The sequence below is a fragment of the Hippocampus bargibanti genome, linkage group LG03 (genome assembly GCF_051943395.1).
Source record: "Hippocampus bargibanti isolate YZ-2025 linkage group LG03, ASM5194339v1, whole genome shotgun sequence".
In the NCBI taxonomy this organism is placed as follows: Eukaryota; Metazoa; Chordata; class Actinopteri; order Syngnathiformes; family Syngnathidae; genus Hippocampus; species Hippocampus bargibanti.
The window spans coordinates 10,820,439-10,847,896 of NC_142736.1; the positions used below are offsets into that span (position 1 = coordinate 10,820,439).

Here is a 27,458-nt window from a genome sequence, read left to right on the forward strand (position 1 = left end):
CTTCACATCGATAAATAAACACAGTCTTCTTCTTTTCCTTCCGGCTTTTCCCTTCAAGGGGTCGCCACAGCAAATCAGTGTTCTCCATCTTAAGAGGTTTGATCCGCATGTTTGTTTTGGCCAAGCTTTTACGTCGGATGCCCTTCCTGACACAACACAGTGTGAAGTTAAGAGTCTGGAATTTGTTCAAGCTCTTACAGTTTTGGTTAAAACAGCTAGATGGATGACCATTTCTATAACTGGGAACTATTAGTTGGTGAGAATGGCTCAGGGGTGGGCAAACTTTTTGAGTGGCGGGCCACAATTGGTTCTAAAATTTGACAGAGGGGCCGGCGGGCCAGGAGCATTTGGAGGGAGTGTTTGAGCCACATATACTAAAGCATTAAAGGACAACCGACGTCACTTTTTTGTTTCTTAACTGACATCAGAAAAACGTTTTATAGCATCTAAAATACCCAAAACACGCAATATGATATTTTTATTCAAATGCAAAACACGAATAAAAATGACTTAAAGTGTCCAAAATCTGCAAAAAATTGAGCTGTGAATCGGGCATTTTCAGAAAGTCCCACCCCCAGTTCGTGACGTCACGCCAAGACGTCTTGCATTGCTGGAGAATCCAAACAATGGCTTCAGATTTGGAGAATATGCTTTCTTGTTACACATCCAGTTATGAATATGATTCAAATAGTTCTGAAGAGGAAAGCATACATGTTTGCAATAGATTAAAGAATTTATTCCATGCCATTTTGAGGCAACATTGGGGGGGAAATCGCTCACCAGAAAAGAGGCACAAAATGGCGACCTCCTGTGGCCACCTCCGTTTCCACAGGCTGATAAATTCCTGATATGGAGCTTGGACGGTCTCTTCTGGCGGATTTTGGGGGCAACACGGTTTTCAGAACAAACATGTCCAGCAAAATACGTTGACGGGATGGAAAGACTGCTACAATGTCTCTTTTTTACGGTCAGGGGCGGTCCTTTAGTGACGTCACGTACGGACTCGTCACCAACTCAAAAACAAGACTTCCTGAATATTCAGAGTGAGTCTTAAAACGTAAAATATAGCTATATAGCTATATGCGGTGGAATCTTATTAAAATACGCTCAGTAGAAGTCATTTGAAGCCATTTTACAAATTATGGACACAACTTGTCCGGAGACGCCTTTAAATGTAGTGTGTGCAAACCTCATAGCACAGTAAGAACACTACAACCCAATTTATTAACTGTCTTTCAAATGTGAAAAATAGCCCTTTTCAGTGAGTAAATTTGTCTCAAGGAATATGCAAGATATGGCATTTACATACTATTTTGCAGATACTGGGAGGAGGAAATGGAAATAGATTAAAATAACATACACACTGTGATTTACCAAGATTTTGTCTGTTTTTAATAAGTTTCAATCGAAGGTGCAAAGCTAAATAATATCTACTTGTGTTAAACTGCAAAATCATGGATGGATTGTCCTGACCGTGCGCTCTACAAACTCGCCACGGACGCCCTCGCCTTCACGCTCAAACAGTACACGTGTATCATCGCTAAGCATCGGCTACCTGCAGTTGAAATTTGCATACTCGGCACGGCAGCCAATCAGAAGCCTTCTTCTTTCTTCCGGATTTTCGCAAGCGTTATAAGGTTGTGCATTTGCATATCATTTTCCAAAATAGATGCACAGAACCTCAGCCCAGAAGAAAGATTCAAAAGAAGCTAACAACATATGTGACGCTACAAAATGTAAATTTACATTAAACCGTGATTGTACATGAGAGTTATGAAGAGGGCTTAGTGGCTTGTAGCAGGCAATGCAAACATTCTATTGTTCACCATGCCGACAAATGACTACATGAGTGAAATCTACAGCCATGGACATTTACCGTAAATTAAGCAAGGTAGCATTTGTCGTAGGTACATCCTTAATTAAAAAATTAAAGTTTATATTTTGCGACAATGCTTTTATTGGTGATTACTCGTCTTATTGTGTTTCAAATTGTGAAAAATGGGGCAGGCAGCTTGTCCGAGTTGTCTGCCTTGTTGTCCGCTAACTTTTTGTCATGACTTTCAGACACTGTTTTTCCTATAATTTGGACAAGTTTGGCGGGCCGGATTAAAAAGCCCAATGAGCCGTATGTGGTCCGCGGGCCGTAGTTTGCCCATGTCTGGAGTAGTTCTGATGGGGCTGCATACGCACTTGATAGTCGATTGGCCTGATATAGGAGAGAGAAGAAGAAAAGATGAAGTAATCCATCTTACCTTCTCTCCAGAGGCCCCAGTTAGGACAAATGTAGAGAAAACAGGCAGCGAGTATTTGGTGTTGACAGGCCAACACTCAATTGTGGCACCCATGGGAAGGCAGAAGAGAGGAACAGATAAGGGTAGTGGGAATGACTCATAGTCGTCCTCTGGATATCTGCTGAATAATCCTAAAGGAATAAATAAATGTAAGCCTTAGCCAAGGCTACCGGTGCTTTGTAATTACACATGGAATTAAAATACTTTTCTGTATGATACTACCTTTTACTATAAAATACATCTGAAATGTGAAAAGGAAAATGACAATGCAGTGTGGCAAAGATGTACAAAAAAAGCCAAATCATGTCAGCTCTGTGCATAGCCAGTATTTTCCCAGCCCCATTTCCCCTAGAGATAGGTATAAATATAGAGAGCACATGGGATACAAGAGTGACTTTTACTCAAGTTACCGGTATTCATCAGAATCAGAATTGGAATCATCTTTATTGCCAAGTATGTAGAACACACAAGGAATTTGTTTCCGGTCGAACACGCTGCACTAGTATCATCAGCAAAAAAATTGCAAAGAGGCACTATACAATTCATGCAATATGATATTTGCTCATGTGGATTGAATTTTGGGAAAATTCAACTATGTTAAGTGAAAAATGTAATACAATTGCTCTGGGCTAAAGTAACGGCCAATCATGGCTCAGCTTCAGAATCAGATGAAGTGCGATTGGCCTTGTGGCTCCCTGGAGCGATTTAAAATTTTTGAAAATTGAAAAAGATGGAGGGGGTAAAATATATATATCTTTTGTTTGAATGTTGTTTCTGTAGGAGGATAAGTCCGTATGCTTAGCTGGCCGCCGAACAATAGGCCCACAGTGAAGGCGCAGAGGGCCTGGGGTCAATCTGAGTTGAACAGACACAGCCTGTTAACCTGTCATTGTCATCTAGGATCTGGCCTTGGGCAGAATTTAGGACTTGGAAAAGTCCTTTGTCGCAGGAGTAATTTAGGACTTGAAACCCCCTCACAGGAAGAGCTCATTAGCCAGGTTACAAATCTATTAGTTCATGGAAAAGTTTTATTGCTTACAGCTGTTGGTGTTTAGAACGTGCAGGGACATGGTATTCTAATCAAGAATACTATGTTTTACTAATGTATCACTTAAATTTGCATATACTCTCAATTAATAGCTTGGCAGGGGGCTGCAGAATTCGGGCGTCTGTCTTGAATGCCTGCGTCCCCTGCGGGCAGTAAAAGACAATCTTCCTGTGTTCGAGCCTTTATCCACAGTGTCCGATCGAACATCTCTGACACAATGCCTGCGATACATGTTTCTACTAGCAGGGCAGGATTGTAAGAAGAAATGGCAATTTATGTCCAATTCACCAACGGAACTGGCAGAAAATGGCAATCTGAAGAACCGAGATAAGGACCTAGTTTGGTTGTTTCCATAACACTGGTTCTCCCAAATGTCTCAACATGAACATGGTTAATAAAGTGCTGCATAGACTCATGGTGACTGATCTAACAAATCTGTTCAGGCCACTCATTTATGATAAGCGGACTTTCATTGTCAGCACAAGTGTCTACACCCAAAACCAAAATAATTACCTGCTTTGTATGCTATTGAGTTGGTTTTGGTCACAGACTTCTTATAACATAAGTAGACAGAGGAACCCCACTGAAACAACACAAGCGCATAGCAGATTATTTCATGTCAAACACCAGAATACTGAATGTAAACACCGAACATTTTGTCAATCGAATCTTACCATACTACTGTTCAGATTCTTTTCCACCTTGCAGAAGGTGTGGGGAGGAGTCTCTCCTTTGCTTGGAATAATGATACAGATGTCTGTGACAGCCAGAGCAGCGTGCGGTTGGCTCTCAGGTGCCCTCCGGTAGGTGACATAGATGCGCTGGGAGGAGTTTCCACTGATGTTGGCTGGGCGACCAGAGGGGGTTGTCTGGATAAGGTGGCAGCCCTGCTTTAGTCGCTCTTTCCATTCATAGAGGACACTGTGAAGAAAATTGAAACAGTAATCACTCACATAAATATAATGAATATATGATTATTAAACATACTAGGAGTATCATTGCGGGGGTAAGGCAGACCTCTACATTGATACACAATGGATAGCAGAAACCACTTAGTTTACTGCTAACTTTTAATAATTACAAGGTATTCATTATTCATAACCTTGTCAAGATAGATGAGAAGGTTTCTTCAGCCGTCATCTGTACAAAAGTGAAGGTTTCGGACGTTTCGCCTCCTATCAAAGAGGCTTCGTCAGCGAAGAAAAAATGTTCGCTGACGAAGCCTCTTTGATAGGAGGCGAAACGTCCGAAACCTTCACTTTTGTACAGATGACGGCTGAAGAAACCTTCTCATCGATGGACCACTCCTGTACGACTGAGAGCTTACACAGACATCTTGTCAAGATAGGCCAATCAAAGACTGCAGAGACATAACACATGACAGAATAATTGGTCAATCAATTTTATGAACATGGCTCACACACGCATTCTCAATCTGTCCCATTGATAGATCTCATGGGCATATTTTTTGTACTCTGGTTAGCAATACAAGTTAAAAAGAAGGGAATGGACACCCCTGAAGACAAATGAAGGGTAAATACTTTACTGTATATTCCAAGTCGTTCTCATTCGGTAAGTTGCTCATTTCTCTTCTATTTTTTTATTGACTGTGTACAGTATTCCACCCAATACAACATTGTCTCATTTGTGACCTTCAAACATGAGATAAGTCATGCTACCAACATAGCTGCATTGGCTAACGCCGGCTTGTATGCAGTGTACACTCTACATAGGGCTGAATGACATGTGCTTGGTTCACGAGGCGTGAAGCTTTGGTCAGTGACATGGAGTGACGCTACATTCAAATCTTGTTAGCGGCTGGATAAATGCATGCACCTTAAAGGACAACCGACATCACTTTTTTGTTTCCTAACTGACATCAGAAAAACGTTTTGTAGCATTTAAAATACCAAAAACACGCAGGCTGATATTTTTAGTCAAATGCAAAACACCAATAAAAATGACTTAAAGTGTCCACAATCTGCAAAAAATTGAGCTGCGAATTGGGCATTTTCAGAAAGTCCCGCCCCCAGTTCGTGACGTGACGTCCCGCCACGAAGTCTTGCCTTGCTCAAGAATCAAAACATTGGCTTCAGATTCGGAGAATATGCTTTCTTGTTACACATCCAGTTATGAATATGATTCAAATAGTTCTGAAGAGGAAAGTATAAATGTTTGCAATCGATTAAAGAAGGTCTTCCGCATCATTTTGAGCGATCAAGCCTGATGTGTAGTGTCACAGAAAATGCAGAAGATGGATGCACAGCTCCGTTGGAAAGAGGTTTATTATTCAGCTTGGAATTTTTGTCAACGAATATCAAAGAGTTGTCTCTGTGTAACATGCAATGATTTACCATTGCATTATTTATGTGTGTTCCTTCTAATTTCGCCAACAACACGGATCAACACCAAGTTTTCAGACCAAACAAAGTACCGCAAAATGCATTGAGGTGAGCATCACGCCTCGTGAACCAAGGTATGTCCTTTCTCAGTCAGGGGCGTTCCTTCAGTGACGTAGGGTGAGGACTTGTCACCAACTCAAAAACAAGACTTCCGGAATATTCAGCGCAAGTCTTAAAATGTAAAACATATATAGCTATATGCGGTGGAATCTTTGTAAAATACGCTCAGTAGAAGTCATTTGAAGCGATTTTACAAATTATGGACACAACTTGTCCGGAGACGTCGGTTGTCCTTTAAGTTATCTAATCCATGACTGTGACCATGACAAGCATAATTCAAAGCATCATTTGCGTGTGATATTTCATACACAAAAAAGGTGACCTTGAACATTTTGGGTATTTCAACTCAACTGTATTTATAGATAACTTTCAAACAGCCAAGAATGCATTTTCATAACTGATGTTATTTATCATTAAACAAAAAAATGCCAACAACTTTTTTTTTCAATTTCAACTTAGAAATGACACAAATCAGCACTAATGTATACATTTGCTCACACAGAGAACGGCCCAGTTCTCATTAGTCCTACTTATGTCTACACATTTGTAGCCCCTCATAACTATCGGCACACAAAGCCTGCTGACAGTCTCAATAGAGCCTCTTTGTCAGAGCCTGATAAGCACCTAACTCTGTAGTCTGAGACTCCAGTAATAGTCCCCTACTCATTGTCATAATTTGCTGTTACGGGAAAACAGGAAAACTAACAAATGACTCTTTTTCATATGTTTCATACATGTTGCTGAGGGTGACACATATACTGGCCGATAAGGCGCACCTTCAAACAAATGACATATTTTAAAATGTTTCCATACATAAGGTGCACCACATTACAAGGGTCACCTTCAATGAATGCACATATTTTAAAATGTTTTCCATACATAAGGCGCATGGTCAGCTTTTGAAAAAAAAACATTTTCTTTTAGGTGTGCCTTATAGTGCAGAGAATACGGTACACATGTATTATTATTACATATACTTTTTAACAATTTTTCTACCGACATCAAAAGAACAGCTGCAAGGAAGTCAAAAAGTAACTGTTGTCGACATTGCTATGGTAAATAACACCTTGCATTGTTCCAATGTAATATAGCAAAAATGAAGCTGTTTTAACAAAGATTTACGCATGTCGCTAACATGGTACTAACAGATATATTGTTACTTTCATCCAGTGTTGCACCTCACATCTGAAATTCAACATTTCAACTGTGTTTCATATTTTATTATCTTTGGCAGACAGAGAAACTTAGCCTCTTTTGTTTTTGGCAAACCTGACAAAAGGTTTTGTTTATTAAGATAAATTATAGACTGACCATGTAGTGGTTCAATCAGCTGACACGCAACTACCTACTCTCATGGAAGGCTAGGTATTTCTGTGAATCATCCAGTCAATCACAAATCAAATACTGTACAGAGAAAGACTGATTAAGAAAGACAAGCTCACACTGTCACTGAGGGGGAATGAATCTACAGTATCCACTGTGAATTTGATGAACTTCGAAGCTATGAGGCAAACAAAGAAATGTCAGGATTCTTACCCTAGATCAATGAGTGGTGGTTTGTCGCAACCTCGTCTATAGCATAGGAAAATCTGGGGAGCCATAAGTCCTCCATTATTGAGATCGGCAGAATGTCCACTTGGCGTCGTCTCAATGCATGTAAACCCTGGTGGCACCTCATCACCCATGGACCGGATCACCAGAGCCACATCAGTAATGGGGGACTTGGGCTTGGCAGTTTTATGGCAGGCATCGTCAAAGTGGATTTCTTGGTCCAATGGCTTGGATGAGTCTGTCAGGCCCGCCACCACAAAATAGTCGGCTACACGAGGGCCTTTGTCCTCCATCCTTTCCCATTACCACCAGGTGTCTGTAAGGTATGTGACAGCCATGTTAAATGACAGCCATATTAAATACATGATTGGAAACAAATGGGGAAAAAGAAACATTCACATCGACATAAAGTCAAACATTTTCAAAAATAGTAATTTTCCTGTGTGTTGTGGCTTTTGTCTGCAGACACAAAAAAACTCTTGATCTATTAAAAACCTTACGGTACAGTACATAAATGTAAAAATGCTCGAGACTGATTCGAAATTTCTCCATACTGTATTTAACTGATGCTTGGTGTGTAGCGGGCCGCTTTTAAGAGGCCAAGGTGAACGCATTCCCCGCCCCATTCAGAACGGATGCCACAGACAAGGACTTCATTGAAAAACATTTACTGTACCAAAATTATGGAAAGCATGGCATGTTTGAGAAAGTTTCCATACCTGAGACATTGTTCTTGTTTCATGACTCTCTGTTAACATTTGTATACCACGACAGCCAAAAACCTAAACAACAACTACAGGGCTGACTGACTCCTCGTTATATTTGTCCAAGGACAAGGGCACTGCAAAATGGCTGCATAATTTTGCCATATATCTCGATAATGGTATTACAATGAAAGCAAGTGATTGTACATCAGTAAGAAATTTAATAGGTCTGTGCTTTTGATCATTTTTTCAAAGGTACCCTTTCTCTGAGTCCTTCTGTGTCAATTTTATGCTAAAACAGCGTTGTTTGCGTGTGTGAAGTGTGTCATGTGTTGTTATGTACAAATCTTTCCAAACTTAAAAGAAGGAATGTGAGTGTATGGACCGAAGTTGCAGACACCAAAAGTATGGCAAGGTCTCATTAACCTGCAATGTTCAAATCCAATATCAATACAATAATGACATATCGCCGTGCCGTAATTGAGCTGGTTAGTAGGAAGGCCATCGGCACGGGGTTGTCTGTCGCTCACGCTGACTTTGACAATCCATCAAAATATCTTCACAGAAAAGCGGTGTGTGGTGAAAAAAAAAATCGGCAAAGGATGGCTGACCTAGAAAATTGCACTAAATAAGACAGTTGCTCACAGGTTCCTATCCTGCAAGTCAGAGGTGGGAAATTTAATTCTTGAATGGGCCACAAAACTCAATTGTGTTAGATATGTATTGAAAGTCTTTTACAAAACAAGAAATTGTGGTATTTGTGGCCGCAATTAGGAAATTTAAAAACAATTCAATGGGGGAAAAATATTTAGTTATATTGACTAAACACACATTAACTCATTCACTACCAGATGATGTGCAAAAATGCGTCCACTCCAGTACCAGTTTTTTTGTCATTTTCACTCAAATTGCAAGACCCACAGACTACATAAATATTCAATGCAGCATAAGAAACCATGGACTCTCTTCTTTCATCAGAAAATAAAGAGTTAATTCCTAAATTATATGTGTCTGGAGTTATCTGAGCTAGAAATGGGGGTGGATATACAAAAGGAAATGCTGCCCTTTCGTGGGAGGAAAAAACAATGTCAGAGGTCTGACCACCGCTTTATTGGCACGTAAGAAAAACCAAAACCCGAACATATCACGTTCCGCCGGCAACAGTGGCAGCTGACGAGTTGGAACGTAGGAATTCGGGTGGATCGCTATGCAGGTGACAGAGACATTGGTGCTGGCAGATGATTTATTTACACAAAGCGCGGGTCTGATACAACACGGACCCGGAAAAAACTTGTTGAACAAAATGTGACAAACAGCAAATCTAGTGGGTAAGTGGGGGCAATCCGCCCAACCTCATTAGCGAGAAGAAAAAATAAAAAGGCACACGAGGGTGCAAAACAGCATACGATACGGGGCGTACAAACCGACACGATCGTAGCTAATAAATACCTCGGGCGAAGCAACTCAAGTACTGAATACTCATTCAAGGTACAGGCAAGGCGCAAGGCGTAGTATCTTCCGACGCTGGGTAAGTGCCAGCGTCAGGTTTAAATGTCCAACAGTCAGTGATGAGGGAATTGACAGCAGCTGGTGGACGTCGGGAGCGGAGGCCCCGCCCAGCTGTCAACTCGCTCATGACAGAATAAATTTGGGAATGGCAGTGAATGAGTTAATGATAAACCTTGCCTAGATGTGCTTTAAATTGTCAAGTTCATCCATGACGTGGTGAATCAGGAGAAAAATGAGCACCAAACAACAACCTCTGGTGCTCATTTGAGAACCACGCCCAAACTTTCCTGTGCTCCCTGGTCTATGAAAACATTCCACATGCAAAACCGCTGTCATATTCTGAAAGCTGAACCCATCCAAAGGCAATTTCATTGGAAAGAGATTTTGTAATTCATGTGTGTCCCCAATTGAAAACATAATTGTAATCTGGAGGATATTTAGAATTCCAAACATATTGGGTAAAAGGGTGGGGGCATTGCATTTCATTAAAAGGGTGTGTGTTGGTTATTTATATTAAAATATAAAAATGGGAAGCAGAAGAAGATTGATGACTTTTTTAAATAGCATACATAATTACAGTGTTATGTACATGTACTGTATATGAATGCAAGTGTTTTTTGCAACAATGTTTGTTGTTTTGTCTGCTGAAGCGTGATGATTTTGAAAATGACTGTACATTCCATACTGTGCATTAAAGGACAACCAACGTCACTTTTTTGTTTCTTGACTGACATCAGAAAAAGGTTTTATAGCATCTACAATACCCAAAACACGCAGTATGATAAATGCAAAACACCAATAAAAATGAATTCACGTCACGCCAAGACGTCTCTTGCATTGCTGGAGAATCCAAACAATGGCTTCAGATTCGGAGAATATGCTTTCTTGTTACACATCCATTCACGGATATGATTCAAATACAGAAGAGAAAGAGTAAAGCATACATGTTTGCAATCGATTAAAGATTTACTGTACTGTATACTGTATCCTATCGAGCCTGGGTGCCCTCTACTGGCGGCTTTCGGATTCAACACGGTTCTCAGACAAAACATGCATACATAATATACAGTAAGATGTAAGCGTTGCAGTTTCCCTGTTGCAGTGTTACTGTATGTACATGCCCACTACTGTATATGGATGCAATCGTTTCTGCAACAATGTTTAGTTTTCATTCCATACTGTATTAAAGATCCCCCAGTCACGTAACCAGCTTCCGTGTTTATCTTGTCGACGCAAGCACAATAAAAAAACTAGCGATTGGCCGAGACTGTTGATAGCTCACAGCTTTCATTACTACTGGTCGGTCTTTTTAATAACAAAACGTAGCCGTTATCACATCCAGATACGAACAAGAGATGTTGTTACGTCACAGCTGCGCGCCGGCATTCTATTCAGGCACTCTCTCGAACCCTGTTGTCGGGTCCTCCCAAGCCCCTGTCACGTAACCAGCTTCCGTGTTTATCCTGTCGACGCGAGCACAATAAAAAAAACTAGCAGCATATCTTATATACAGTACTGTTGTTTGACGCCAATTAAACCATAGATTTAATAGAATTGTGATATCCAAACAACGTAGAAGGCAATCGTGGCTGTGGAGGACTATCTAACAAGCAAATCCTTCATCGCGAAAGAGTTTGACGTGCGGCATCAACGTAAGTTATGTAAACGTTGCAGTTTTGGTTTTTCATCCATGTACAGTATTTAATTGTGTTGCATCCAGATATCTTTATTGCTTGCAACAATCACTGTTTTTCATATGATTGTACATGCTGGCGTTCGTGGCTTTGTGTGAGTAGAACTTGAGGGTTTAGCATTGGTTGGTTGCATTTTTGAAAGGAAATAGTCATTAAAAAAGTGTAAAGACGTTTTTTATTTTATGCACAACTTTATTTTTCACTTCACTACTGTACAAAAACATGTTAGATACGCAATCCATGAACCCAATGATAAAATTACATGCCATAACAAAGATCCCCCATTTACGTATCCCCCCCCCTTTAATGCAGTTCGGCGCAGGATCGGATATATCGATAGCACGGTTATATCGACATTTTTTCCGACTCCCGAGAATATCGATATAAAGAGACTTTTCTGTAGTTAATTCTGAACCCTGCCACACTTGAATGTAAGAGGCTATGGTTTTACATTCTCTTGGTTGGTGTGTTTGACTTTTGGATTACATAAAACCAAAATTGAACAATCAAGTCCAAATTTACATCAAAACGTGAAACTTGAAGAAAATACAAATACAATGGGACCTCGGTATACGAACACCTTGCCTTACGAACTTTTCGGTTTACGAACGTTAAATTTATGAAAATTAAACCTTGGCATACGCACTACTTTTCGGGATACACACGGAGCGCCGCCTCACCACAGCTGGCAGAGTAATCTTCGGCGGAAGAACACCAAACCACACGACCGAACAGCGTCACAGCCGGCCTACCTTTCCACACCCCTTTTCTCTGAGTGCACACGTCGGTCTTATTCAAGGATTTATCACGGATATTTTTGCTGTTATGGGACCGAAAAAGACCCCACCATAGGCTCGTGTTCAGCCAAAGAAGACACAAAACAAAATTACAGTCGAGGAGAAAAAGGAGATCATTGAGAAACACGAACGAGGTGTGCGTTTGTCTGACTTCACGGCCCAGCAGCAATATGCTAAGTCCACCATTGCTACAATCCTTCGCCACAAAGAAGCTATTAAAGGTGTGTGTATTGCTAAAGGTGTTTCCGTGCTGTCAAAGCAACGGTCTCGGGCAATAGAAGAGGTTGAAAAACTTCTGTTAATTTGGATTAACGAAAAGCAGCTAGCCGGCGACAGCGTGAATATCGCAAGTATATCCGAGAAAGCACGGCAAATTCACCCTGATATCGTCATGCGTCAACCTGGAAGTTCGCCGTTTCTTGATGATTTTAAAGCTAGCAACGGATGGTTCGAAAACTTTAAGCGCCGTACAGGGATTCACTGCATTACTCGTCATGGTGAAGCAGCCAGTTCTGACAATAAATCTGCCGAAGCCATTCGTCGAAATGGTGACAGAAGAAGGCGACGTTCCTCAAGCATTTAATGCAGATGAGGCCGGCCTTTTTGGAAAAAAAGATGCCTAACGGGACTTTCATAACACAGGAAGGGAAGTCTGAACCCCATTCCATCAAGCTATCAATGACCATCAGAAAGGTAAATAAAACGACTTTATTATAAAGTACAGAGTATTTCTTTCATTACAATACAATAGCACATTTATTATACATAGAATAAGGTATATTGTTTGTAGTTTTAAGGCTTATTTAGTTGAAAATTATATTTTATGGAGACCTGGGAACGGATGATTGTCATCTTAAAGGTTTCCTATGGGAAATTAATTTTTGGGATACACACTTTTCGCCTTTTACAGTCTGTCTGGGAACCAATTAAGTGTGTTAGCCAAGGTCCCACTGTAAAACACACCCGTGCTACTTTGGTTCCGTTTTCTATTTTTTAATACATAATTGAGGTGTAATTCTTTGCTCTGCTGATTAGTGATGTAATGATGAAGAAATCCACAATGCATAGGTAGCTAAATTAATATTGTATCGTGAGCCGCCATAATTTCTACATCTTCTGTCCTCACAGATTACATAGGACCTGATGTTGTTCGTAAGGAACCCTAAAACCAGCGCTTGTGATCTGAGAGCGGATGCCATTAGGTTAGTTTATGTTTATCTTCTTGAGCACATTCCTTTTTACCTTCCCCATGTGTCCGCCCTGCTGTGGCTGTCTTCCAGCTCAGTGTCTATACAGCTGGAACCCAGAGCAGCGACCTGGCTGTTAGAACCTCAGCGGAGAGCCCAATTGGTGAGTTGTCACCAGCACCACAGTTTTTTTTTTCTTTTTAAGTCAAGACAGCTGTGAGTTCCCAATCACATTGTCTTGGACAAACCCCTTGCGGATGCAGATGAATTCCTGTGGTTTGGAGATCTCAGTGCCCCCTCGATTGAACTCCTGCACTCATCTTGAGTCAGCAAGTGTCAGCAAGTTCAAGTTGAGAAGCTTTGTCTACAGCTTCAGCATTCAGATTCTCACTCAGATGAGTCTCGTTGTGTGATGTTTTTCCAATAGCGGCTTGAGTTCTCTCTTATTGTTTACTTCATGATTCTTGCCAAATGGAGTTTGTTGTTATGATTTTGGCATAAAATCTGTCACATAATTGCCATTTTCTCCTCTCTGAAGGGATATTTCATGCATTGTTATCACCAAATCCCTGAATGTATACAAACAAGGTTGCCCGTACCAAAATATTTTCTTGTCACTCTTTGTTGTTCAAGCAGCTTTTCAGATTTGGAACATGTGAACATGTTTTTTTCCTTAGAAATACATTAGACAATCTTCTTCTTTTCCTTTCGGCTTTTCCCCTCAGGGGTCGCCACAGCGAATCAATGTCCTCCATCTATCCCGGTTTTGTGCATCCTCTTCTCTCACACCAGCTACCTTCATGTCCTCTTTGACCACATCCATAAACCTCCTCTTTGGTCTTCCTCTCGGTCTCCTGCCTGGCAGGTCAAGACTCAGCATCCTTCTCCCGATATAGTCACTCTCTCTCCTCTGGACATGTCCAAACCATCTCAGTCTGGCCTTTCTGACTTTCTCTCCAAAGCCTCTAATATGAGTTGTCCCTCTAATGTACTCATTCCTGATCCTATCCAACCTGGTCACTCCCAAAGAAAACCTCAACATCTTCAGCTCTGCTACCTCCAGCTCTGCTTCCTGTCTTTTCTTCGGTGGCACTGTCTCCAGTCCAAACATCATGGCTGGTCTCACCACGGTTTTATACACTTTTCCTTTCATCCTAGCTGAAACCCTTCTATCACACATCACACCTGACACTTTTCTCCAGCCGCTCCAGCCTACCTGGACAGGCTTCTTCACCTCTTTTCCACACTCTCCATTGCTCTGGACAGTTGACCCCAAGTACTTAAAATCCTCCACCTTCTTTATCTCTTCTCCCTGTAGCATCACTCTTGCACTTGGATCCCTCTCATTCACACACATATATTCCGTTTTGCTGCGACTGATCTTCATTCCTCTCCTTTCCAGGGCATATCTCCACAGCTCTAGTTTCTCCGCCACCTGTTCCCTGTTCTCGCTACAGATCACAATGTCACCTGCAAACATCATGGTCCAAGCAGATTCTTGTCTAATATCGTCTGTCAGCCTGTCCATCACCATAGCAAACAAGAAGGGGCTCAGAGCTGACCCCTGGTGGAGTCCCACCTCCACCTTGAATTCCTCAGTCATACCGACAGCACATCTCACAACTGTCTTACAGTCATGATACATGTCTTGTACCGCTCTAACATACTTTTCCGTCACTCCAGACTTCCTCATGCAATGCCACAGCTCTTCTCTGGGCACCCTGTCATACGCTTTCTCCAGATCTAGAAAGACACAATGCAATTCATTCTGACCTTCTCTGTACTTCTCTATCAGCATTCTTAAAGCAAACATTGCATCTGTCGTACTCTTTTTTGGCATGAAGCCATACTGCTGCTCACAAATGTTCACGTCTGCTCTTAGTCTAGCTTCAACTACTCTTTCCCAGATTTTCATTGTATGGCTCATCAACTTTATTCCTCTGTAATTAGTACAACTCTGCACATCTCCTTTGTTCTTAAAAATGGGCACGAGTACACTTCGTCTACATTCTTCAGGCATCTGTTCACCATCTAAGATCTTGTTGAATAACCCAGTCAGGAATACATTAGACAATACAATTGTTTAATCATTCTCACAAAAAGCACAGGGAGTTCCCTGGTTCAGCAGTATGCCTTGGAAAGTTACACAAAAATGGAAATAGCTTCCCTAAGTTTTCGACAGTAAATGAATTAGTCAAAAATATTGCAGAGACTTTTGAGGGTCGGACACATGTCTCATAAAGCTAAGAGAAAATTATCTGAGGTTTACCCAATTTTAAGATGAAATCTATCCATCCATTCATTTTCTATCGCTTATCTGGGTCAGGTTGCGGGAGCAACCTGACCCAGCGTTAATAGGTAAGCCCAGACTTGCCCCTCCTCATTCACCTGTTCCAGCTCTTCCCGGGGATCCCAGGGTGTTCCTAGACTAGCTGGGAGACAGTCTCTCCAACGTGTCCTGGGTCGAGCCCAGGACCTCCTGCTAGAGAGATATGCCCGGAACACCTCACCATGAGTCATCCTAATCAGATGCCTGGCTCCTCTCAACGTTGAGAAGAAGCGGCTCGATTCTGAGCTCTTCCTGGATGGCAGAGCTTCTCACCATATCGCGAAGGCAGGGTCCGGATACATTGCACAGAAAACTGTGGGCCCACAGTGAAAATAGAATCCAAACAAGATTTGGGTGTGAGTACTAGAAGGTGGTATTGCATAATGATGCAGCTTTGGTTTACACTGTATTTTTAGCTGACTGACAACATGGCGGGCATGTATGTCATTCTTCAACCTGTCACGTGGCACTGGCACAGGAAGGTGTTGTCTCTAATTTGCATTTATGAGACAGCAGTAGTATCAGCAACTTGCGCTCAGTGACATGGTCACTCGGCTGACATTAAATGTACCATACTTAGCGGTGCATAAGGCGCCCCGGAGTATAAGGCGCACCCTCAATGATTGGTGGATTTTCAAAGTTTTTTTCCATATACAGTAAAGTCTTGTTATATCGATATTCTCGGGAGTCGGAAAAAATATCGATATATACCGGACGATCGATATAAATCCGATCCTGCCTGAAGTGCATTAAAAGGGGGCAATAAATGTGGGATCTCTGATATGGCATGTAATTTTATCCTTGACTTCATGGATTGCGTATGTATCATGCTTTTGTACTGTCGTGAAGTGAAAAATAAAGTTATGCATGAAATAAAAATGTCATTTATTATTTTCATAACGCTCTTGCAATCGTGACTCTGAGTAGCACTCGACATTGTTCTATACACACGAGAGAATCCCCAAACGCCAGCATGTACATACTGTATGAAAAACAGTGATTATTGCAAGCGATGAAGATATCTGAATACAACACAATTAAATACATGTAGGGAAAACACAAACTGCAACGTTTACATTACTGACGTTGATAAAGAATTCTGCGGCACGTCGAACTATTTCGCGATGGAGGATTTGCTCCTTGTTGGATTCTCTTCGACAGCCACTATTGCCTTGTACTTCGTTCCGAGGTCACAATTCTTACGTTTCCCCATGGTTGAAATTGGTGTTGAACAATTGTATACTGTATAACAACACTACAGTATGTTTCAGATGCTATTGCAGCTCTGCTACACTGTGCAAGACAGGAAAGCTGGTCACGTGACCAACGGTGTGACCAATACAGATATCGCTAATGGTGGTACTGTATAGAAACTCTTAAGCAAATATCGATTCAGCTTAAACTGCTTTTGTATCGATATAAACAGAGCAAAATGGCTGGTGGGAGATGAAAAGGGCACAGTTGTAACCGGATTATCGTAATGACCCGGTATCGTACTAAACGGAACAAATTATACATAAAAGACTAGAAATTTGCCGGGAAATGAAAATAGTATCGTAATATGCAGTAGTATCAATATAACCGATATTGATATAATGAGACTTTACTGTATAAGGCGCACCTTCAATGAAGTAAAAAAGTTTTCCAAATATAATATAAATAGATGAGTTTTCCAAATATAAGACACACCACATTATGAGGAGCTACAGTAGAGGCGGGGTTACACACTACTTTTTCTACAGGGGAAAATGGAGTCGGTGGCTGCTGACAGTTGTTGTGATACCTGTTGTGGATCAATATTACTTCACATATAAAGGAACACCTACGTATGAGGCGCAAAGTCATCTTTGGAAGAGAATGAAGGCTTTTAGGTGCGCCTTTTGCACCGGATAATACAGTAGTTATTATTCCATAAAGGTGTATTGGAAAAAATATGAAAAACCAACTTGGCCATTTTTGAATATATATATTTTCTAAATATTTAAAATGTAATGAACCAAATGTCTAAAATTAAAATATAAAAAGGGGCTGAGCGAAATGTCGTTCCTGGGTTGAAATCTATATATCAACATTCAAGACGTTAATATCAAAAATTAGCAGGATATTAGCCGTGGATTATCCATGCTCATGTTGCATTTACAACTCAGTCCAAGTAACCACGTACCCCCTTTCACGTTTGCCAATAATCAGCATCTTAAACCAGCCAAAGGCAATCATTTCTTGGAGGGAGAGAAAATCTCTCTTACACACACACACACACACACGCGCGCATATGCACGCACACACACCCGCACACGCACAAAGTGTCTATGCACGGAGGCATGTCTGCGTTTTCAGTCATTTCCCTCCACGCTGCGGCAGTATATAAATTGAGAGCAATAATGACAGTTACTTACTGTCAGATACTTCTGAAATAGACCAAGATGCCTCATTCAAATTCAGAGGAGTTGTGTGATCAACAGAAAAAAAGAACAATAAATCAAATAGAATTTTAAAGTATAAATTATTTGTTGACTAACAAGTTTGTTCTTCTCTGTTTGTATTTAATGAGTTCATAAACCAAATTGTGACGTTTCTGCAAAGCCAATTAGAATTAAGTTGGGTGTTGTGTTAACATAAATAAAAAAACTGAATGGAATGATTTTCAAAGAATGTTCAATATATAATTAATTTAATATACTAAAACAGCAATCATCTTTGTTAAAAGTAAATAATCATAACACTGTACTTTTATGGCGGCAACATATTCACAAAAATTGAGATAGGGTCATGTTTACCACTCTCACGTCACCCGTTAAATAAATGTTTGGAAAGTCTGTGAAAAAAAACAATGCTAGGATCACAGCATATGTTTCTCCATACTGATACCTAGCAGCATTAATCGACTCTTTACAGATGAGTAAATTATCGATTACTTGGCACTAAGACAGCCCTACAACATCACAGATGCTTTTAATCTTTAGAACATCCATTACAGTCCGGATGGTTCTTTCCCTCTTTGGCCCACAGGACACGACTTCCAGCATTTCACGCAGTCTGACCGGCTCCTCAGAAAATCTAGCAACAGTCATATGAAAACACTGCGTAGCAGAACTATTTCATATGAATATGCAATTTAAGTGGAGGCACAGTGGCAGCTAGAAACTGAAGCAGAAAAGTCCTTCAGTTCAATGGTACCAATTGAGGGCAGCTGAAAACAGACAGACAGTAAGTCCGGAAAGTATTCAGAATGCTTCATTTTTCCCGCATTTTCTGATGTTACAGCCCTATTGAAAAAAGGAATACATTAATTTCTACACAAAATACCCCATGGTGACAACATGAAAGATGTTTTGGTAAGATTTTTGTAAAGTTATTAAAAATAAAAACAAAAAAATCACCTGTGCATAAGTATTCAGAACCTTTGCCATGAAGCTCAAATATGAGCTCTGGTTCATCCTGTTTCCACTGATGGGAGTCCACCTGCGGTAAATTCAGTTGATTGGACTTGATTCAGAAAGACACATACATGTCAATATACACAGTTGACAGTGCATGTAGGAACACAAATTAAGCATTAAGTCAAAAGAATTATCTGTAGACCTTCAAAACAGAATTGTTTCAATTCACAAATCTGGGAAAGGGTACCAACAATTTTCTGGTACTTTGAAGTTCCCAGTGAGCACTGTGGCCTGCATCATCCTTGAATGGAAGAAGTTTGGAAGCACCAGGAATCTCTCTAGAGCTGGTCAAACGTCTAAACTGAGCAATCGGGGGAGAATGGCCTTAGTCAGAGAGATGACCAAGAACCCGATGGTCACTACGTCAGAGCTCCAGCGTTCCTCTATGGAGAGAGGAGGAACTTCCAGAAGGACAACCATCTGTGCAGCAATCCACCAATCAGGCCCGTATGGAGGAGTGGCCAGGCGGAAGCTACTTCTTAGTAAAAGGCACATGGCAGCCCGACTGGAGTTTGCCAAAAGGCACCTGAAGCACTCTCAGACCATGAGAAACAAAATTCTCTGATCTGACGAGACAAATACAGTAAAGTCTGGTTATATCGATATCGCAATCGTTTTTTGCAACAATGTTTATTGTTTTGTCTGATGAAGCGTGATGATTTTGAAAATTACTGTACATGCCATACTGTATTAAAGATCCCCCAGTCACGTAACCGGCTTCCGTGTTTTGACTTGTCATAAGCAAGCACTATAAAAAAAGAGCTCACGTCTTTCATTACTGCTGCAATAGCATCTGAAACATACTGTAATGCCCCTCAGCATGGCAAATGTTGCGCACAGTCGCTGCTATAGCGGGTCAGTCTTTTTAATAACAAACATAGCAGTTATCACATACAGATACAAACAGGAGCTGCTGTTACACCACAGCTCAGCCATTCTATTCAGGCACTCTCTCGAACCCCGTTGTCGGGTCCTCCCAACCCCCAGTCACATAACCAGCTTCCGTGTTTTGGTCTGTCGACGCGAGCACAATAAAAAAAAGGCAGAGCTTATATACAGTACTGTTGTTCAACACCAATTTCAACCGTGGGGAAACGTAAGAATTGTGATATCCTAACAACGTACAATGCAATTATGGCTGTGGAGGACAATCCAACAAGTAAATCCTTCATCGCGAAAGAGTTTGACATGCAGCAGAATACTTCATCAACGTAAGTAACAACGTGAGGATTTTGCATTGGTTGCATATTTGAAATGAAATAGTCATTAAAAGTGTGAAGATGTTTTTATTTTAGTTTATTTTTCACTTCACTACTGTACAAAAAGCATGCTAGATACGCAATTCATGAACCCAATGATAAAATTACATGCCATATCAAAGATCCCCCATTTACGTGTTGCCCCCTCCCCCTTTTAATGCAGTTCGGCGCAGGACGGATATGTCGATAGTCCGGTTATGTCGACATTTTTTCCGACTCTCGAGAATATCGAAATAACAAGACTTTACTGTATTGAACTTTTTGGCATAAATGCCAGGCGTTGTGTTTGGAGACCAGGCGCCGCTGCGGGGTTGTTTTTCAGCAGCAAGAACTGGGAGACGAGTCAGGATTGAGGGAAAGATTAACGCAGCAATGTACAGAGACATACTGGCCGAAAACCTATTCCAGAGCGCTGTTGACCTCAGACTGGGACGGCGTTTCATCTTTCAGCAGGACAACGATCCAAAGCACACAGCCAAAATATCAGAACAACCATGTCAATGCCAGGGCAGATTTTAATCCCATTGAACATCTCTGGAGAGATCTGAGAATGGCTGTGCACCAACGCTCCTCAATCAACCTGATGGAGTTTGGATTGGATTGGATTTGCCTTTAGTGTCGCAGTGGAGAAATTTCACAGCAGCAAAGTTATGAAAGAAATGAAAGTAGAAAAGCAAAACACAGGAGCTGCTGGAAAGGCAGCCACTCTCGCGGCGGCGTCTTGAAGTAAAAAAAAACAAAAAAAAAACTAAATAACAAATAACATGACAACAAAGACACAGAGTGACATTCATTCTTAAGCACTTTCTGTACCCTCTTTGTTACATGAAGCAGTTCCAGATGAAAGAGGAGAGGATCAAAGCGTCTCTTCACCAGTGGATCAGGGACATCATGGTGGAATGTGCACGTTCTGGTTCATCCTGTTTCCACTGATGGGAGTCCACCTGCGGTAAATTCAGTTGATTGGACTTGATTCAGAAAGACACATACATGTCAATATACACAGTTGACAGTGCATGTAGGAACACAAATTAAGCATTAAGTCAAAAGAATTATCTGTAGACCTTCAAAACAGAATTGTTTCAATTCACAAATCTGGGAAAGGGTACCAACAATTTTCTGGTACTTTGAAGTTCCCAGTGAGCACTGTGGCCTGCATCATCCTTGAATGGAAGAAGTTTGGAAGCACCAGGAATCTCTCTAGAGCTGGTCAAACGTCTAAACTGAGCAATCGGGGGAGAATGGCCTTAGTCAGAGAGATGACCAAGAACCCGATGGTCACTACGTCAGAGCTCCAGCGTTCCTCTATGGAGAGAGGAGGAACTTCCAGAAGGACAACCATCTGTGCAGCAATCCACCAATCAGGCCCGTATGGAGGAGTGGCCAGGCGGAAGCTACTTCTTAGTAAAAGGCACATGGCAGCCCGACTGGAGTTTGCCAAAAGGCACCTGAAGCACTCTCAGACCATGAGAAACAAAATTCTCTGATCTGACGAGACAAATACAGTAAAGTCTGGTTATATCGATATCGCAATCGTTTTTTGCAACAATGTTTATTGTTTTGTCTGATGAAGCGTGATGATTTTGAAAATTACTGTACATGCCATACTGTATTAAAGATCCCCCAGTCACGTAACCGGCTTCCGTGTTTTGACTTGTCATAAGCAAGCACTATAAAAAAAGAGCTCACGTCTTTCATTACTGCTGCAATAGCATCTGAAACATACTGTAATGCCCCTCAGCATGGCAAATGTTGCGCACAGTCGCTGCTATAGCGGGTCAGTCTTTTTAATAACAAACATAGCAGTTATCACATACAGATACAAACAGGAGCTGCTGTTACACCACAGCTCAGCCATTCTATTCAGGCACTCTCTCGAACCCCGTTGTCGGGTCCTCCCAACCCCCAGTCACATAACCAGCTTCCGTGTTTTGGTCTGTCGACGCGAGCACAATAAAAAAAAGGCAGAGCTTATATACAGTACTGTTGTTCAACACCAATTTCAACCGTGGGGAAACGTAAGAATTGTGATATCCTAACAACGTACAATGCAATTATGGCTGTGGAGGACAATCCAACAAGTAAATCCTTCATCGCGAAAGAGTTTGACATGCAGCAGAATACTTCATCAACGTAAGTAACAACGTGAGGATTTTGCATTGGTTGCATATTTGAAATGAAATAGTCATTAAAAGTGTGAAGATGTTTTTATTTTAGTTTATTTTTCACTTCACTACTGTACAAAAAGCATGCTAGATACGCAATTCATGAACCCAATGATAAAATTACATGCCATATCAAAGATCCCCCATTTACGTGTTGCCCCCTCCCCCTTTTAATGCAGTTCGGCGCAGGACGGATATGTCGATAGTCCGGTTATGTCGACATTTTTTCCGACTCTCGAGAATATCGAAATAACAAGACTTTACTGTATTGAACTTTTTGGCATAAATGCCAGGCGTTGTGTTTGGAGACCAGGCGCCGCTGCGGGGTTGTTTTTCAGCAGCAAGAACTGGGAGACGAGTCAGGATTGAGGGAAAGATTAACGCAGCAATGTACAGAGACATACTGGCCGAAAACCTATTCCAGAGCGCTGTTGACCTCAGACTGGGACGGCGTTTCATCTTTCAGCAGGACAACGATCCAAAGCACACAGCCAAAATATCAGAACAACCATGTCAATGCCAGGGCAGATTTTAATCCCATTGAACATCTCTGGAGAGATCTGAGAATGGCTGTGCACCAACGCTCCTCAATCAACCTGATGGAGTTTGGATTGGATTGGATTTGCCTTTAGTGTCGCAGTGGAGAAATTTCACAGCAGCAAAGTTATGAAAGAAATGAAAGTAGAAAAGCAAAACACAGGAGCTGCTGGAAAGGCAGCCACTCTCGCGGCGGCGTCTTGAAGTAAAAAAAAACAAAAAAAAAACTAAATAACAAATAACATGACAACAAAGACACAGAGTGACATTCATTCTTAAGCACTTTCTGTACCCTCTTTGTTACATGAAGCAGTTCCAGATGAAAGAGGAGAGGATCAAAGCGTCTCTTCACCAGTGGATCAGGGACATCATGGTGGAATGTGCACGTCGACTACAAGCTAAATGTTGAAAGCAAACACGCAGCTGTAGCATCCATTGACGAAAAGAGATTGTCTCACATCTCCTGTCCCCCATAAATCAGCTTCAATTCCATCCCGCGACAATTCCATATACGCATTGGCGCTCTGCGCTGACGCTCCTTTCTTCTTATCGCGGGCTCCTCAAGCCATGTATCCATCCAGCCGCAGACTGTCCAACAGCACCGACCTTCCACTGAACAAAGCGGGGCTGTGAAGATGCTGCCCATTCCAGGCGCAAAAAAACACAATGGCCCCAGAGCTGTCCAGCGATGACAGTCGAATGGCACCAACATTCCTCCCATTCAAAAACAGTACTGGCATATTCATGCTGCCGAAAAGGCGCAACCGCTCAGCACAGTCTCCTCCTTGATGAATGTCATGGTCAAAAATGCTGAAAAACAATCCGTATCCGTTCCACACGACGCACAACAACACAAAGTGACAAAAGAAAACACAAAAACAAAAAAAAAAGCAAGGCTCATCAGAGCACTTGCTGACGGCTGCCTACTCGGGCGCCATCTTGGACTCCTTTGAGAGATGCTGTAATGAGGAATGGGAAAAACTGCCCAAAAATAGGTATGCCAAACCTGTAGCAACCTATTCAAAAAAGACTTGAGGCTGTAATTGCTGCCAAAGGTGCTTCTACAAGGTATTAAGAAAACGTTCCGAATACTTATGCATATTTATTTCTTGTTTAGTTTATTTTTAATACATTTACAAAAATCTTACCAAAACTTCTTTCATGTTGTCATCATGGGGTGTTTTTTGTAGAATTCTGAGGGGAAAAAAATAATGTATTCCTTTTTTCAATAGGGCTGTGACATAAGAAAATGCGGGAAAAGTGAAGGATTCTGAATACTTTCCGTACTGACTGTAAATGACTGACTGACTGACTGAATGAATCAGTCTGATAACCCTTTCTTTGGTTATCTGCTGGGTTTCAGCCACCAAAGAAAATGACATTTATTTATTTATATTTTTTTATGTATTTATTTATTTACATCTGTGACTGGAAGATAAAGCATCTTAAAGGACTGAAGTTCTGTTTGTGACGTTATGTAAGGAAAGAGATGCCCATTCCACGGTAAGATCAGAGCATTGTCATCAAATGGCGAGTATAGTTTTTGCTTTTTTGAATCATGCTGTGCCGATTACCATTTTGTGTTTGGGAGACTTTTACTTGTGCTGATGACCATTTTGTGTTTGGGAGCCTTTTACTGAGCGAGTTGCTTGTTCTGTAGCCACAAAGGGACATAAGTCTTCTTGTGCCTGTCCCAAGCCCGGATAAATACAGAGGATTGTGTCAGGAAGGGCATCCGACGTAAAAGCTTGGACAAAACAAACATGCGGATCAAACCTCTAAAGATGGAGGACACTGATTTATTTATTTATTCCTTTATTCATTTTCAAACAATGCCATCAATATGGCGACTCCTTGTCACCTTACTAATTGGAGACAATGCAATGTGTTATTTCAGAAGTAAGAATAAAACGAGAATCCCTTCACATTAAATTAATTGGTACATAAATTGGTAGCCAAGAAGTAGCTTTCTGCTTCCCAAGAAAATGCTCTAGAGCAGTGGTTCTCAACCTTATTTGTGGTACCGAACCCAACTACTGTGTATGCACATTCACCGAAAATGGCTTTTTATTCAAAAGACAAGAAATGCGTTATTTATTTTAATGACGCTACGTCCACCAAAACTTTGAATTGGCGCATAGAGGCAAACAATTTGACTTTACGGTTGGAATGAATGCACACTAGAGATTTGCGCCAGATTAGCAATTGCAAGAGAGGCCACAAATCACCCAATTGAATTTTGAAAGGCGAAGAGATTGGTTTGAAAATAAAAAAAAAACAATTGGTGAAGTCTTGAATGTGGAGTATTGGATTTTTTTATGGTGAAGCAAGTTGGGCAATGCAAGAAAACAATGAGGAAGGAACATGATGAAGATAGAGGCCTTTGAGACATTTGGTTTTGCCATAATACCCACCAAGTCAGTTGGATGGAGAAAAATACCATTTGGTTGGCTTCTCAAAAGGTAAGCGCAACTGAGAAAGATGAATTTGCTTGACTAGTTGTTGTTTTTTTTTCTCATGCTATTCATGTCTGACTGTATTAAACCAGTCCAAAGTCAGTTGGCATAGGCTCCATCATGCCCACAGCCGTTGCGAGTAGTAGTTCAGACACTGGATGGACGGATAGGCGGGTGGTTGGTGTTGGGATGGGATGCATTTTTCTTTCTATCAATTGCACAACAAAATGGGTTTGTAGACGACATAATACAGTCAGCTGCTCCTATCGTGAATGTGTTTACTACCAAATTTAATGGAAAATATTAAATATTTTGTTTGAAAATATGTTATTTTAATACCGTGATAATGCAAACTATTTGCTCAAGGTTATCATACAATTTGAATATAATACGGCTGGTATTATGCACACATATTGCATAGTAATTTAAACAACAGGCCGAAGGAAGAAATCAATTGATTGTCGTGCTGCCTTTTGAAACATCACAGCATTTCATAGCAATCCTCAGAAACAAAGCAAAGCTCATAGAAGCCTTTAAGATGACATCATAATAATAATTTCTCCACTGTGAGACTAATAAAGGCATATCCAATCCAATCCAATCATGCACGTCTTGCTCAAATCACATCATGCACACCTCATAAACAGAGCTTCAACTAAGATCCAGCCTTTGGACTCAAGCTTTTATGTTTTCCTATCAATATCTTGTTTTTCATTTTCACCCATTTTTATATTTTCAAACATATACATTGGCAGAGGAATGAAACCAGGCAGTCCATAAGCACCCTTTCGGGAGCTACTTCAGAAGAAGGCGGTGGCTTTTTTCACCAGACTTGAAAATGCTGGGAAATTTCAGCATGAATTGACATTTGAAATAACAATAATAATAATAATAATAATAATAATAATAATAATAATAATAGGATTTGCCTTTATTTGTCTCACAGTGGAGAAATTTACATTTCACAGCAGCAAAGTGATGAAAGGAATGAAAGTAGAAAAAATATAATACATAAATACATGAGCAACTGCAAAGGCAGCCACTCTCGCGGCGCCGTCTTGAAGTCAAAAGAACAACAAAAAAAAACTAAATAACGAATAATATGACAACACAAAGACAACATGACAATACAAAGACACAGAGAGTCATTCATTCTTCAGGACTTGCTGTACCCTCTTTGTGATGACATGACGCAGTTCTAGATGAAAGAGGAGACGATCAAAGCGTCTTTCCACCAGTGGATCAGGGACATCATGGTGGAACGTGCACGTCAACTACAAGCTAAATGTTGAAAGCAAACACGCAGCTGTAGAATCCATTGACGAAAAGAGATTGTCTCACATCTCCTGTCCCGCATAAATCTGCTTCAATTCCAAGCCGCAACAGTTCCACATACGCATCGGCGCTCTGCGCTGACACTCCTTTCTTCTTATCGCGGGCTCCTCAAGCCATGCATCCATCCAGCCGCAGACTGTCCAACAGCACCGACCTTTCCGCTGAAGATGCTGCCCATTCTTCTTCTTTTCCTTTCGGCTTTTCCCCTCAGGGGTCGCCACAGCGAATCAATGTCCTCCATCTATCCCGGTTTTGAAGACGCTGCCCATTACAGGCACAAAAAAAGCACAATGGCCCCTTTGGTGTCCAGCGATGACAGTCGAATGGCTCCGACATTCCTCCCATTCAAAAACAGTACTGGCATATTCATGCTGCCGAAAAGGCGCAACTGCTCAGCACAGTCTCCTCCTTGATGAATGTCATGGTCAAAAATGCTGAAAAACAATCCGTATCCATTCCACACGACGCCCAACAACACAAAGTGACAAAAGAAAACACAAAACAAGACAAAAACAATAAAAAAAAGCAAGGCTCATGAGAGCACTTGCTGACGGCTGCCTACTCGGGCACCATCTTAATAATAATAATAATAATAATAATAATAATAATAATACATTACATTTAAGCGCCTTTCTACTACTTTAGCATTGTAGTCAATGTCATGACAACATTGCAGTGGCTGTAAACAGATCCA

General features: G+C 41.1%; 1 protein-coding gene across 7 annotated transcripts in view; it reads right to left on the reverse strand.

Annotated features, from left to right (window-relative positions):
- Positions 1-27,458, reverse strand: part of LOC148900301 (C-myc promoter-binding protein-like) — a 72,171-nt gene that overhangs the window by 42,499 nt on the left and 2,214 nt on the right. For all 7 annotated transcript variants that reach the window (XR_016114437.1, XM_088991922.1, XM_088991927.1 and 4 more), the window contains exons 2-5: positions 7,338-7,668; positions 4,014-4,260; positions 3,853-3,922; positions 2,253-2,422 (exon numbers count right to left, since the gene is read on the reverse strand). Coding sequence is in view for 6 of the 7 variants with exons in the window: in XM_088991922.1 (XP_088848048.1) it covers positions 2,253-2,422; positions 3,853-3,922; positions 4,014-4,260; positions 7,338-7,645 (795 nt within the window). In the remaining variant the exon portion in view is untranslated. The remainder of the gene's footprint in view (positions 1-2,252; positions 2,423-3,852; positions 3,923-4,013; positions 4,261-7,337; positions 7,669-27,458) is intronic.